This window comes from Aquarana catesbeiana, linkage group LG03, assembly GCF_042186555.1.
Source record: "Aquarana catesbeiana isolate 2022-GZ linkage group LG03, ASM4218655v1, whole genome shotgun sequence".
Taxonomy (NCBI): Eukaryota; Metazoa; Chordata; class Amphibia; order Anura; family Ranidae; genus Aquarana; species Aquarana catesbeiana.
The window spans coordinates 255,331,480-255,346,387 of NC_133326.1; the positions used below are offsets into that span (position 1 = coordinate 255,331,480).

At 45.0% G+C, this 14,908-nt stretch overlaps 1 protein-coding gene across 3 annotated transcripts in view; it reads left to right on the forward strand.

The window, feature by feature from the left end:
• Positions 1-4,866: 4,866 nt before the first annotated feature.
• Positions 4,867-14,908, forward strand: part of PAWR (pro-apoptotic WT1 regulator) — a 155,588-nt gene continuing 145,546 nt past the window's right edge. For 2 of the 3 annotated variants that reach the window (XM_073619997.1, XM_073619995.1), the window contains exons 1-2: positions 4,937-5,086; positions 7,353-7,977. In XM_073619997.1, the coding sequence (XP_073476098.1) occupies positions 7,444-7,977 (534 nt within the window). In that variant the 5' untranslated portion in view covers positions 4,937-5,086; positions 7,353-7,443. Of the gene's footprint in view, positions 5,087-7,352; positions 7,978-14,908 lie in introns of all 3 variants that reach the window. The other variant, XM_073619996.1, reaches the window with a different exon arrangement.

Here is a 14,908-nt window from a genome sequence, read left to right on the forward strand (position 1 = left end):
GGCTGGTGTGGTTACACGTGGTCTGTGGTCGTGAGGCTGGTTGGATGTACTGCCAAATTCTCTGAAACGCCTTTGGAGACGGCTTATGGTAGAGAAATGAACATTCAATTCAAGGGCAACAGCTCTGGTGGACATTCCTGCAGTCAGCATGCCAATTGCACGTTCACTCAAAACTTGCAACATCTGTGGCATTGTGCTGTGTGATAAAACTGCACATTTTAGAGTGGCCTTTTATTGTGGCCAGACTAAGGCACACCTGTACAATAATCATGCTGTCTAATCAGCATCTTGATATGCGACACCTGTGAGGTGAATAGATTATCTCAGCAAAGGAGAAGTGCCCACTCAAACAGATTTCTGAACAATATTTGAGAGAAATAAACCTTTTGTATACATAGAAAAAGTCATAAATCTTTGAGTTCAGTTCATGATAAATAGGGGCAAACACAAGTGTTGTTTTTAAAAATCTCACACACACACAGATCCTCATCCTCCAGGAACTGGCTGCATACTCCAGCCACATGAGGCAGGGCATTGTCTTGCACCAGGAGGAACTCAGAACCCATTGCATCAGCTTATGGGTCGGACAATAGGCCCAAGGATTTCATTCCGATACCTAATGGCAGTCAGGGTGCCATTGTCTAGCCAGTAAAGGTCTGTGCGTTCCTCCATGGATATGCCTCCCCAGACCATCACTGACCCCCACCAAACTGGTCATGCTGAACGATGCTACAGGCAGCATAACATTCTCCATGGCTTCCCTTTCACGTTTGTCACATGTGCGCAGGGGAAACCTGCTCTCATCTGTGAAAAGCACAGGGTGCCAGTGACGGATCTGGTGTTCAATGGCAAATGCCAATCAAGCTCCATGGTGCCGGGCAGTGAGCACAGGGCCCACTAGAGGACATCGGGCCCTCAGGCCACCCTCATGAAGTCATGTTTCTGATTGTTTGGTCAGAGACATTCACACCAGTGGCCTGCTGGAGGTCATTTTGTAGGGTTCTGGCAGTGCTCATCCTGTTCCCCCTTGCACAAAAGGAGCAGATACTGGTTCTGTTGATGGGTTAAGGAGCTTCTACGGCCCTGCCCAGCTCTCCTAGAGTAACTACCTGTATCCTGGAATCTCCTCCATGCTCTTGAGACTGTGCTGGGAGACACAGCAAGCCTTCCGGCAATGGAACGTATTGATGTGCCATCCTGGAGGAGCTGGACTGCCTGTGCAACCTTTATAGGGTCTCTATAGGGCCTCATGCTACCAGTAGTAGTTGCCAAATGCAAAACTAGTGAAAAAACAGTCAGAAAAGATGAGTAGGGAAAAAAATGTCAGTGGCCTCAACCTGTAGAACTATTCCTGTTTTGGAGGTCATCTCATTGTTGCCCATCTAATGCATCTTTTGTTAATTTCATTAACACCCAAGCAGCTGAAACTGATTAACAACACCCTCTGCTACTCAATTGACCAGATCAATATCCCAGGAATTTAATTGACTTGATGATATACTCTGATTAAAAAGTGTCTCTTTAATTTTTTGAGCAGTGATTATATATTTTATTATTAATACACACACACTTTCCTGGAAGCTATGGTCAACAACCGTAACTGAATAAACACTGGAACACTTGTCTATTAATCCCTGCTTCTGGTCAGGATCAGCAGTGGCTCCTCTATGGCAGGACATGTGGTCTCAGGCTCTCTTTCCACTTCCTCACTCAAGCGTTTCCAATCTGGTCACCCAGAGAGAGGAAGTGCTTTGTGATATTAATTTTTATTTTTTTTCTTTAAACAGTATACAGGTCATACGCATTTGCAACAAAGAGGTAGTACAAAGCGCACAAACCCGAACCTTGCCTTACGCCTGAAAATGCCCATAAATGTGTGGATAACACTTTAAGAGCACCTTAAAGTGGAGTTCCACCCAAAATGGAACTTCCAATTTTTGGAATCCTCCCCCCCTCCGTGTCACATTTGGCACCTTTCGGGGGGAGGAGGGAGCAGATACCTGTCTAATACAGGTATTTGCTCCCACTTCCTGGCATAGATCACCTCTGCGTTCGCGGTGACCTACGCCACTGCCAGCGCCTACTCTGTCCTCCCCCGCTGTCTCCTGGGAGACAGAAGACAGCAGGGACCAGTGAGGATGCGCATGCGTAGAAGGGAACCAGGAAGTGAAGCCGCATGGCTTCACTCCCTCATTCCCTCACCGAGGATAGCAGCGGCAGCAGCCAAGAGCCAGATCAGCTTCCACTGCCGACATCGCGGACTCCCTGGACAGGTGAGTGTCCATATATTAAAAGTCAGCAGGTGCAGTATTTGTAGCTGCTGGCTTTTAAATATTTTTTTTTTTTTGGCGGACCTCCGCTTTAAGAACCAACTTGCAAAACATAAACCTTATCTAATGAAAGCAATGGAAACACCCCACACCTGTGTAGAACCTCCCATGAAACGTGTGTGTGGCCCCTCAGCAGCATACGCCACACCCAAACTACCAATAGGAGAGCACTCTGTACCCATACAGATTCGCCTTTACCAACTTGTGGCTCCTCAGCAACATACACCTACCCAGACTACCAATTGAAGTGCCCTGTGTACCTGTGGCCCCTCAGCCACTTCACACAAACTACCAATAGGAGAGCAATCTGTAATTGTGCCCTAGGGCTGCACGATTGTGGCCAAAATGAGAATCACGATTTTTTTGCTTAGAGTAAAAAGATCACAATTCTTGCGATGTAAAACCTTTCACATTATACAAAAAAAAAAAAAAAAAAATTGGGCTAACTTTACTGGTTAGTTTTTTTTTTTTTTTTAAATTCATTAAAGTAATTTTTTCCAAAAGAATTGCATTTGAAAGACCGCTGCGCAAATACAACGTGACAAAAAATATTGCAAAAACCACCATTTTATTCTCTAGGGTCTCTACTAAAAAAAAAAAATAATATATATATATATATATATATATATATATATATATATATATATATATATATATATATATATATATATATATGGGTTGTCCCGATACCGATACTAGTATCGATACCGAGCATTTGCCCAGGTACTCCGAAGCTTCCCCCGATACCTTGAGAGTCAGCAGTGATCGGTGCGTGGGGGAGTTACAAGCTTCTCCCCAAGCGGCTTTCAGCTGCTTTAGTGAAATCTATACAGTGGTGATCGGTGCTTGCAACTCCCCCACACGCAATCACCGCTGATTGTCACCGCATCCTTCATGCCCCCTCCGTTCCACTGTCCCTCTCTATGTCCCCCTCCTTCCTTTGTGTATGGACAGAGTCAGCTGACTCTGTCCATTCACATAACTGAAACATTGTAATCTCCTGTGATTACGATGTCTCAGTTTATGAATGGAGAGAAGCCGCTGTCTTCTCTCCATTCATTTTCAGTGCAGCTCAGGCTGCAGAGAAGGGGACTGGGGAATCTCTATCCTCAGTCTCTTTCTCTGTCTCAAGAGGGAGATATCAGGGGTCTGTTAAGACCTTGATATCTCACCAAAGCCCCCCAACAGGGCTGATAAAAAAAAAAAAAAAAAAAAAAAAAAAAAACACAAAGTATTGCAATAAATAATAATTAAAAAAATTATTGTAAAAAATAATAAAAAAAACAAAAAAAAAAAAAAAAACCACACAGACCGCGTCCACCCCCTCCCCCTTAAAAAAAAAAAAAAAAAAAAAAAAAAATTAGGTAAAGCATTGTAAAAAAAACAAAAAAAAAAAAAATTGTAAAAAAACCAAAAAAAAAACCAAAACACTGCCACGTGACATTAAATATAAAAGTATTGGTAATCAGTATCAGTGAGTACTTGAAAAAAAGTATCGGTACTTGTACTCGGTCTTAAAAAATGGTATCGGGACATCCCTAATATATATATTTTGGGGGGTTCTAAGTAATTTTCTAGCAAAAAAAATGATTTTAACTTGGAACCAACAAATGTCAGAAAAAGGTTTAGTGTTTAAGTGGTTAAACTTCTCATTTGCACACAAGTCTATTCCTTCGACAAATTGTTAGTGTTTATACTTAAGTTCCACTGAATGTTGTGATTCTTGGCAGACTGCCCGTTTTTTTTTCTTCCTTTCTTTTAACAGCTGTGGCTTCAGCAGAGCAGAGAGAATTCTCTGCATAGAAAGAATCGGTAAATACTTTTGTCAAGACTGCAACCGGAAAAAAAATTGTGATAACAATTCTTGACGATTAATCGTGCAGCTCTATTGTGGCCCCTCAGTGGTTTCACATTGACTACCAATAAAATAGCTCTCTGTACCTGTGCAGAGCAGCTTTTTCCAGCTTGTGGCCCCTCAGCAGCATACGCCACACCTAAACTACCAATAGGGGAGCTCTCTGTTCCTGTGCAGATCCACCTTTCCTAGCTTGTGGTCCCTCTGCAGCATACGATGTACCCTGACTACCAATAGGAGAGCTCTCTGTACCTATGGCCCCTTAGCTGTTTCACACAAACTATCAATACAAGACCACTCTGTACCTGTGGCCCCTCAGCGGTTTCACACGGGCTACCGATATAAGCACTTTCTGTACCTGTGGCCCCTCAGTGGCTTCACACAGACTACCAATAGGAGAGCTCTCTGTACCTGTGGCCCCTCAGTGGCTTCACACAGACTACCAATAGGAGAGCTCTCTGTACCTGTGGCCCCTCAGTGGCTTCACACAGACTACCAATAGGAGAGCTCTCTGTACCTGTGGCCCCTCAGTGGCTTCACACAGACTACCAATAGGAGAGCTCTCTGTACCTGTGGCCCCTCAATAACTTCACACAGTACCGATAGGAGTACTCTCTCTGTGCCTATGTGGCCCCTCAGCAGCACACTCTGTACACACAATACCAATAAAAAAGTCTCCCGCAGAGCAGAAAAGCCGCCAGTGTCTCGGCAAGTTCCGGAAGGGCTCGGAATGCGATTGTCACCACCCTCGGGCTTGCAGAAGTTCGTCGACTTTCGGAATCCCTCGAGAACTTTCGGCTTCTTCCGGGAAGGCGAAGTGAGCGAAGCGAGAGGTGAGTGTACGATTCCTCCCCGCACCTTGTCCCGGGAGCCCGGAGGGTGACAGCTGGCTGCGGCTCAGGTAATGGTCAGTGGCCGGGATTGGGGGGGGGCTGGAAAGGTGCAGTGTGAAGCTGGTGATTAGTAAGCGGGGTGTGTGCAGATAAAGGTGGAGCGGCTGCTCTCTTTATCACTCTGTACTCTGCTAGTGATGTGCAGGCGCAGCGCCTCTGCCTGGGAAACTTGTTCATGGGCTTCGGACTTTTCCCAGCTACAGGAGCTGGCTGGCTACTCAGGGATCATCGGCCACTCAGGGATAATCAGCCACCCGGTGATCAGGGATCATCAGCCACCCGGTGATCAGGGATCATCAGCCACCCAGTGATCAGGGATCATCAGCCACCCAGTGATCAGGGATCATCAGCCACCCAGTGATCAGGGATCATCAGCCACCCAGTGATCAGGGATAAGCGATCAGCCACCCAGTGATCAGGGATAAGCGATCAGCCACCAAGTGATCAGGGATAAGCGATCAGCCACCAAGTGATCAGGGATAAGCTATCAGCCACCAAGTGATCAGGGATAAGCGATCAGCCACCAAGTGATCAGGGATAAGCGATCAGCCACCAAGTGATCAGGGATAAGCGATCAGCCACCAAGTGATCAGGGATAAGCGATCAGCCACCAAGTGATCAGGGATAAGCGATCAGCCACCAAGTGATCAGGGATAAGCGATCAGCCACCAAGTGATCAGGGATAAGCGATCAGCCACCAAGTGATCAGGGATAAGCGATCAGCCACCAAGTGATCAGGGATAAGCGATCAGCCACCAAGTGATCAGGGATAAGCGATCAGCCACCAAGTGATCAGGGATAAGCGATCAGCCACCAAGTGATCAGGGATAAGCGATCAGCCACCAAGTGATCAGGGATAAGCGATCAGCCACCAAGTGATCAGGGATAAGCGATCAGCCACCAAGTGATCAGGGATAAGCGATCAGCCACCAAGTGATCAGGGATAAGCGATCAGCCACCAAGTGATCAGGGATAAGCGATCAGCCACCCAGTGATCAGGTATAAGCGATCAGCCACCCAGGGATCAGTGATCAGCCACTCAGGGATCAGGGATCAATGATCGGCCACCCAGGCATCAGTGATTGGCCACCCAGGCATCAGTGATTGGCCACCCAGGCATCAGTGATTGGCCACCCAGGCATCAGTGATCGGCCACCCAGTGATCAGTGATCAGCCACCAGTGATCAGCCACCCAGTGATCAGGGATCATTAGCCACTCAGGGATCATCAGCCCCTAAGTGATCAGGGATAAGTGATCAGCCACCCAGTGATCAGGGATCAGTGATCGGCCCCCCAGGGATCAGTGATCGGCCCCCCAGGGATCAGTGATCGGCCACACAGTGATCAGGGATAATCAGCCGATCAGGGATCATCAGCCCCCAAGTGATCAGGGATCATCAGCCCCCCAGTGATCAGGGATCATCAGCCCCCCAGGGATCATCAGCCCCCCAGTGATCAGCCTGGAGCACATCAGCAGCAGTCCTCATTAATCTGATCTGAGACAAGGATCGTGTGGCTGCCCTTTAGCTCTCTTAGGCTAGGGTTTCCATGTTGTGTGCCTGGCATATCCAGCAACAGAAAAGGAAAACGTTTCACCTGTACGGCAAGTCCTGGCATGTACAATACTCACATCTTTTCTTTTTTTCTTTGGGATACTAATTGCATATACTTGTTTGTTAAGATATCCAGAAAGCAAGCCAATAGAGACCTAATGGAATTCTCTAGGGAAGGGAAGTAGGCAGGTCACGTGACCACCAAAAATGACATTGGCTACAAGAGGGATTCACTTTGAATTATTGGCAGAGCTTATCCCCTTTGCTGCCCTGGTTCAGAATCAAGGTTTGTTGTAGCGCGCTCTGTTAATTTTTGTTAAACATCAAAACATTGTGGAAGAAAGGGCTGATCACACTTGTTTCCTCACCTGTGATCCTGATGTATTTAATCTTTGTTAATAAAGAGTCGGCGCATGTCTGTCTGTAGGCAGGACATGCCTGTCTGATCCTGGCAGTGTCAGTGTGAGTGGATGTGTGCACAGGCTGATTAAAGAGCCGTGTCAGTATGTCTGCAGAGAGCTGGAGAGATGTCTCTCTAATAAGCAGATTAAACCCAAGCTGGTGTCAGACTCCCTGGCACCGGATTCTTTCTGGATGCCCAGGTGCAGTGCACTAGATTAACTTGTCAGTCTAGGCGTTTGGTGTTAATAATGATACACTTGGACTATCGTTCACCCCCACTGCTATTTGCTGACTTATAAAATCTATAAATTATCATTAGGTTCTCCGGTTGCCTGCCTGTACTGGTGAATCCCAACAATTAATGTCCTGAATATCTGGAGAAGATCTTCTTAGAGAAACTCCAGGAGAACATGGCAAGCGGTGGCTACAGGGCACACAATCCATCTTCATCACACACCACCGATTTCCTCGAAGAATGGAAAGCCAAGCGGGAGAAGATGAGGGCAAAGATGCACGCAGCTGAGATGGCCACAGCAGGGACTGCTGGAGCAACTAACAATAGCAGTAAAACTAGTAGCGAAATGAACAATAATAGTAGTAGTAGTAATAATTTATCCAATATTTCCAACATATCCAACAGCAATAGCCAAGCATCTGCATCGGCAACCAAGGTCCCAGCTATGAGTAGGACTGTGGAGGAACAGCAGGTTACCGCAGTGGTTGCTCAGCCGAAGAAAGCCTCAGCGCCCTTACAAGATGGCATCACAGGAGGAACAACCCAGGAGGAACCTCCACCACCGGCGTCCCAGGAGAGTTCCAGTAAAGCAAAAGATAAAGGGAAAAGTTTCGGCCCAAGTGCAAGAAAGGGTAAAGGGCAGATCGAGAAAAGAAAGCTGCGGGAAAAGAGGAGGTCCACAGGAGTTGTCAATATACCCTCTGCAGAGGTAAGTGATAAGGAAATGTGTCACTATATTATTTGTCTTTGTGAATTTAATGATTTGTATATACAGGAAGATACAGAGAATCAATTTAGAGTTGTTTGCTCTGTTTAGTCCTTTTGATATCATACCTTGAATGCATGTTCATATTTTACAGTCCGGCTAATAGGACCTGGCTAGACCTTGTTCTCGTCTTGGTGGGCCATAAATGTTCGGCGTTCAGGAGGGACCTGCAACATTTCAATCCACAATTAGCTGTTTGCGTTTGGCAGAAGCTGATTGGTTGATCAACTTCTGTCGAACGGGAATGTTGGAAAACTTTTGCCGATCAGCAGTTGCAGCCTCTGTTTAGTGTGTATTCTGACAGCGGAGAGTTCCACTGTCAGAACACAATGGGGGGGATAATGGAAGTTATTTCTAAGCTGTTAGAAACATAGGTATACATAGTTTAGTACGAAAGTTCAACTTTAATAATATGTAAATACTTAAATGTCTAAAGATTGGGCACGTGCAATTTAACTTCTTTTTTGTAATACTTGACTGGTTCATGGGTGTAGGTGTACCTGGATACTTTCTTTACAGTAAGTGAGGGGAAAGGTCTCTAATGGTTCCCCTGAAGTAAAAGAAATTCGCCAGGGCTTCTAATCCTTCTACCTTCAGTTGAAAAAAAGTTTTGCCAGGACTTACGCTTTTAATTATTTTATTTACTAATTTCTAGCCACTGTAATGCCCCGTACACACGGTCGGATTTTCCGACGGAAAATGTGTGATAGGACCTTGTTGTCAGAAATTCCGACCGTGTGTGGGCTCCATCACACATTTTCCATCGGATTTTCCGACACACAAAGTTTGAGAGCAGGATATAAAATTTTCCGACAACAAAATCCGTTGTTGGAAATTCCGATCGTGTGTACACAAATCCGACGGACAAAGTGCCACGCATGCTCAGAATAAATAAAGAGATGAAAGCTATTGGCTTCTGCCCCGTTTATAGTCCAGACGTACGTGTTTTACGTCACCGCGTTTAGAACAATTGGATTTTCCGACAACTTTGTGTGACTGCGTGTATGCAAGACAAGTTTGAGCCAACATCCGTCGGAAAAAATCCTAAGATTTTGTTGTCGGAATGTCCGAACAAAGTCCGACCGTGTGTACGGGGCATTAGCCCTGTATAAACGTATGTAGAATCAACTACATACAGCACTGTGATTCGTCAGTGCTACGGGGACTTTCCGTCTGCTGCCGTACAAAATAAAGCAGGACTGACCGCTGCTCAGCCTTTCACTTAATTTTATCAGTAAATACTAGGCTTCCTCTGATTATCTGAGATGGAGAGGTGGGCAGATGATATCAAAACCTCTACCTTAACCAATCAGAGGAAGCCTTGTATTCACTGGTAAAATTCAAGGCTTCTTGTGACTGGCCAAGCAGCGCTCAGCCATATTTGAGTTTGTTCCAGCAGCAGAAAAGAGGCCTCCGTACTTCTGTCAGAATACAGTGCTGCAAATTTACGTAGTTAATGCTACATACAGTTATACAGCTTTGACAGCGGATGCAGAAATTAGTAAAGGAAATTGAGCCAGCTTGGTCTAAATGAACAATTTAAGGTACAAGTAAACATGGGCTTTGGCAAGTACAGAATCGCAGTTTGTATTCCACCTATTGGTTCAACAGCATACTCGCAGTTGTGCGCAGAGGAGCCAATTTTTGTTCACTAGTTCTCTACTACATCTCCAGTGCACGTGTTACTTTAACATAGCCCAATGGTTGCTATGCAACATGACTTCATCTGACCTCAATATAGTCCCCATCAGGGAAGATAAAGGAAATGTATCTGTAGCTGCAATAGTGTTTTATATGCATAGATTGATTTATAATGGTATGTCATGTCCTGTACACCTATAATGTCATGGAATGTGCAGGGGGGTAAATGATCCATTAAAGAGAACAATATCTACGGTCATGCAAAGGATCCACCCCGCCATAATTGGCCTGCAGGAGACTCACCTGCAGGACAATACGGTTAGCTTCTTGCATAATGCATGGGTGGGGAAGGCATATCATTCCACTTATTCCGCCTTCTCGCGCGGAGTGAGCGTACTGATACATAAGGCCATAGCATACCAAGAGTTGGACTCCCTGATAGATATATCTGGTAGATTTATTATACACGGTTACCATGATACTGGCGTTTGTATATATACCACCCCTGTTCTCCCGGGAGGTGTTGCTATTACTAGTATCCATATATGACCAATAAACCTGACATACCGCTACTAGTTATGGGGGACTTTAACTGCTGCCTAGACCCCAGACTAGACAGGCACCCCCCTATGGTACCACCTAAGGGAGGTAGGAGAACTTCCCTTAGTCATCTCTTGATTAAAATAGGATGGACTGATTTATGGCGTATTCGTAACCCAAACCATAAGCAGTTTTCATGCTTCTCCAAGACCCATGGTTCACTATCCCGTATAGACCTCTGTGTTGGCACCTCTGATATGGTAGGATACACCTCAAAAGTGGAATATTACCCACGAGGAGTATACGACCACTCCCCATTAGTCATATGGCTACATACGCAACCCATTAGTTTACTATCTAAGGCCCCATGGAAACTAAATGCCTTCTGGCTTAAATTATTTACTTCACATGAGCGGATAGAGGTTCAGATCCAGGACTTCCTCAGAATACATAGACAGCACACAGATATCCTGAACAAATGGGAAACGCTTAAAGCATATTGTAGAGGTATATTCACTCAGGAAATACAAAGGGTTAAACAGAATACCTCGACTCTGCTAGAGCGAGCGGGGAACTTGGTGATTCAGCTAGAGCTAGCATTTGTGACTGATCCCACTGATTCTGCAAGGGGGGCATGAATTGCGGCTCAGGACTCCTTAGACCGCGTGAGATCCTCCGCTGCAGAACGTAAAAGATTTTTTACAAAACTGGCGTTTTATGAGGAGGGGGAAAAGACGGGCTGCCTATTAGCCAAAATCGTGAAAACTCAACAACAATCACCAGCCATAGGAGCCATTCGAGCTGCCAATGGCAAGATAGTTAACGCTCCCGATGATATCATCTCCGAGCTGGCCAATTTTTATATGGACTTATACAAGTCCAGAGAGACCTACTCAGATGAAGATCTTAACACATTTATGACTAACATTAATTTACCCTCATTGTCTGCTGAGGCGAGACGGCAATTGGATGCTCCAATAACTATCGAAGAGCTCCAGATGGCGGCTGGCTCTTTCCCTAATTGTAAAGCGCCAGGGGATGACGGTCTCCCAATGGAGATATATTCTCAATATGGAGAGAAATTGTTGCCAGAACTGCTAAAAGTTTTCATCTCCAGCTTAGCTGAAGGTAGATTACCAGAATCCATGACCAGAGCAAACATGATCCTATTGTTTAAGCCTGGAAAGGATCCTGTTGACCCGGGCCCCTACAGGCCCATATCCTTGCTCCAAAGTGATGTTAAGATCCTTGCCAAGGTCTTGGCGATCCGGGTCAATGGGAATATCCTCAATTATACATCCGGACCAGGCTGGCTTCATGCCACAAAAATCCACAGCCACAAACCTTAGAAGGCTGTATATGAACATGCAAATACAAGCTGACAATGAGGGTCACAGAGCCCTCCTGTCCTTGGACGCCAACAAGGCGTTTGACAGCATCAGACAGGCTTTGGACAGCGGTTTGTAGCATGGATAAAGCTGCTATATGCAGCTCCCCAGGCCAAAATGAGAGTAGCAAACAGGATGTCGGACGCTTTCGCTCTGGGCAGGGGGACAAGACAGGGATACCCGCTGCCCCCCCTGCTCTTTGCGATCGCTATAGAACCTCTTGCGGCTCGGAACAGATAGAGGGATTCAAATATGGTGACTTGCATGAAAAGCTCATGTTATATGCGGATGACATGCTGCTCTTCCTGGGAGACACTAGTCATTCATTAATAGGAGTGATGGCTATAATAGAGCAGTTTGGACATTTCACAGGCCTGACTATAAATTGGTCTAAGTCGGCCCTGATGATGTTGGACGAGAGTCGGGATGTGAGCTTGCCAGACTCCTGTCCTATTCCAATCACCACCAGTTTTAAATATTTGGGCGTCCAGATATCACCAAACATTGGGGACTACTGTTCTTTAACTATATTCCCGTTGCTGTCCTGTTTCCGCGACAAAATAAACACATGAAACAACCTTGTGATGTCTTTAGCTGGTAAGGCAAACTTAATTAAAATTATTTTAATGCCCCAATTACTATACTTCCTCCACAACTCACCAGTAGTGATACATCTTAATTTTTAGAGTAGTCAATACTTTCTTCAGGCGATTGCTCTGGCACAACAAAGCTCCCAGATTTCGGCTGGAGCAGTTACAGTACCCCAAAGACGGCGGAGGGTTGGCGGTCCCCAACCCTTGGCTGCACTATATTGCAGCACAGTTGCAACACCTTGTGGGCTCTATGACACATGAACCAAAGGGCTCCGCAGCTCGATTGATGCTTTTTGCAACAGGTGCTGAGACCATTCCTTTGGGTCTGGAGGCACAAATGTTTGCCAAATCCAATAAAAAAACCCTGACATTATCCCTGGTGCAGAAGGTATGGAATAAAGGAAGACAACTCCAGGGGGTGCAGGGATTTACAGAATACAGCCCAATCTGGGGAAATCATACTTATGTGGAGCTGGCTAAGTTACAGTGTGAGCCCAGATGGCGGTCCCGTGGGGTGACCATGTTTTTTCACATATTTAGACATGGTAGACTGATGTCCTTTGCAGAGTTACAGGCCACATTTAATCTCCCAGATAATATGTATTACTCATATTTACAGCTTCGGCATGCGGTTGCTGCGCAGGGAGAGTGGGAAGTATATCCTACTCTGGTGTTTCATGTGCTGCAATCCTCCAGTGCTACCAAGGGGATTATTTCCATGTGTTATCAAATGCTACTTACTAAATACCTATATGCTTTTCCATGCAAGGCAATAGATGCATGGAGGAGGGATCTGGGTCAGTTAACTGAGGACCAATGGGAGGAAGCGTTACAAGCCATACCTACATGCTCCCTCAATGTGGCGCAAAAAGTATCCCAATTATATATAATACTTAGGGTGCACTATACTCCAACAAAATTACACAGGATGGGCAGAGTGGCGGACCCTCTGTGCTGCCGATGTCGGCAGCACAATGCGGACCTTATACACCTCTTGTGGCGCTGCCCGAAGCATGAGGTGGTCAATACACTAAATGAAGTGTTCCAAACCACGGTACCTGTAGATCCTATGTGCTGTCTGTTAGGGGTATTGGATGATGTAATCCCGGAAGAACAAACTAGAGTGGCCTTCTCCAGGGCTTTGTTTCAAGCTAGAAAACTTATCCTAATGGCATGGAAGTCTGCAGTACCGCCCTCCGTTAAAACATGGATAACACATATGGGTAAAACTCTCATTATGGAAAAATACATATACCAACACAGAGGCTGCCCAAGCAGGTTTGAACGCATATGGTCTAGATGGTTAGACACACCAGGACTTAGCCCGGGAGAACTAGTTTTGACTAGGCTTTTACAGTGTCCTTAATGGGGGAAAAAAAAAAAATATACATGGAAAGGTTATGTACTATATGTGTGATGGAGGGAGGATGAGAGTCATTTTCAAACTGAATGGTATGGAATAAAGGGTTATGTAGCACCATTGTAAGAACTTGTGCTGTGTACATTGTATAAGTATGACACTGACATGTGTGATAATGTGCATTGGAAGATGTATTTACTAAAAATGTTCAATAAAAACCTTTCTGATTTAAATAAAAAAAAAAAACCGAGAGCACTTCACTACACAGTTTAGTTTTAGCAATAAAATGGTCACTCTTAGGAACCCGCAGTTAGTCTTCTACAACATCTTTTTAAATTTCACTCTTGCTCCCCTGTTTATGCTACCGCATTCTTTCTTGTTGCCTAAATCTTGCTCTTTTCTGTCGCCTTCGACACTTCAGTCAAAAGGGTATGTCAGCCCAGGAGCCCTCCCCTGTCTGTGACTGGACAGTGAAAGAAGAATCGGCACAGTGATGAGCTCATCTCTGTCACTCTGCTTTCTTCTCCTGTCAATGTGCTTTTTTTGTCAACACACAAAGAGATAGGCTTCTTCCTCTCACACACCATCCCCACTATACAAAGACTGTAAGAGGTAGTTACCAGGTCATATTCGGGTACTTACACTGCTTGCAAAAAATACATTTAATGATGCATCAATGATTACAGAGATGCACAGATGTGTGTCTTTTTATCTGTCTAGAGTTCACTTTTAATAATAGAGCTCTTTTATTTTTCGTATGCTTTATGCACTCTCAGAATGTGGGAGACATTGTGTTACAGCAGACAGCAACTGTCAGACTTCTGGTGACTCATTATTCATGACTCTCAAATCGAAAAGTCAGACTCAAAGTAAATAAAGCTACATATAAACAAAATATAAATCTTTTATAAGTAAGCCTACACTTTAATAATTTAAGGCAAATATTCAGATACTAGTATAGGCCCAACTCTGGCATGTTCTCCACGTTTGTTGAAAAAAAAAACACAATCCCCTCTGGGTGATCAATGTACATTGCAAGGATTTACCAAACTTTGTTGCAGAGCCGTACTTGTTTCTGCTCTGAAGAAAAAGCTATTTGTTGTCTGCAGAGCAAATCTTAATGGGAGTGACTTTTCCTTTTATTAATCAGCTGATACACTTTCAGTGTTCTACTGAGGAAAGCTGCAAGGTCTGCCTCTCTTCAGAAGTGATTATAACCCTTTGGAAGTATTTAACCGAAAACGAAATGTTTGTTGCAGAGGATGCCTAAAATATATCTTGGAGCAGACTTCTGGGAAAAGAAGTGAGCCAGTCACACAAGCAGGAAATGACAATTTCTTGGAGTGTTCCGG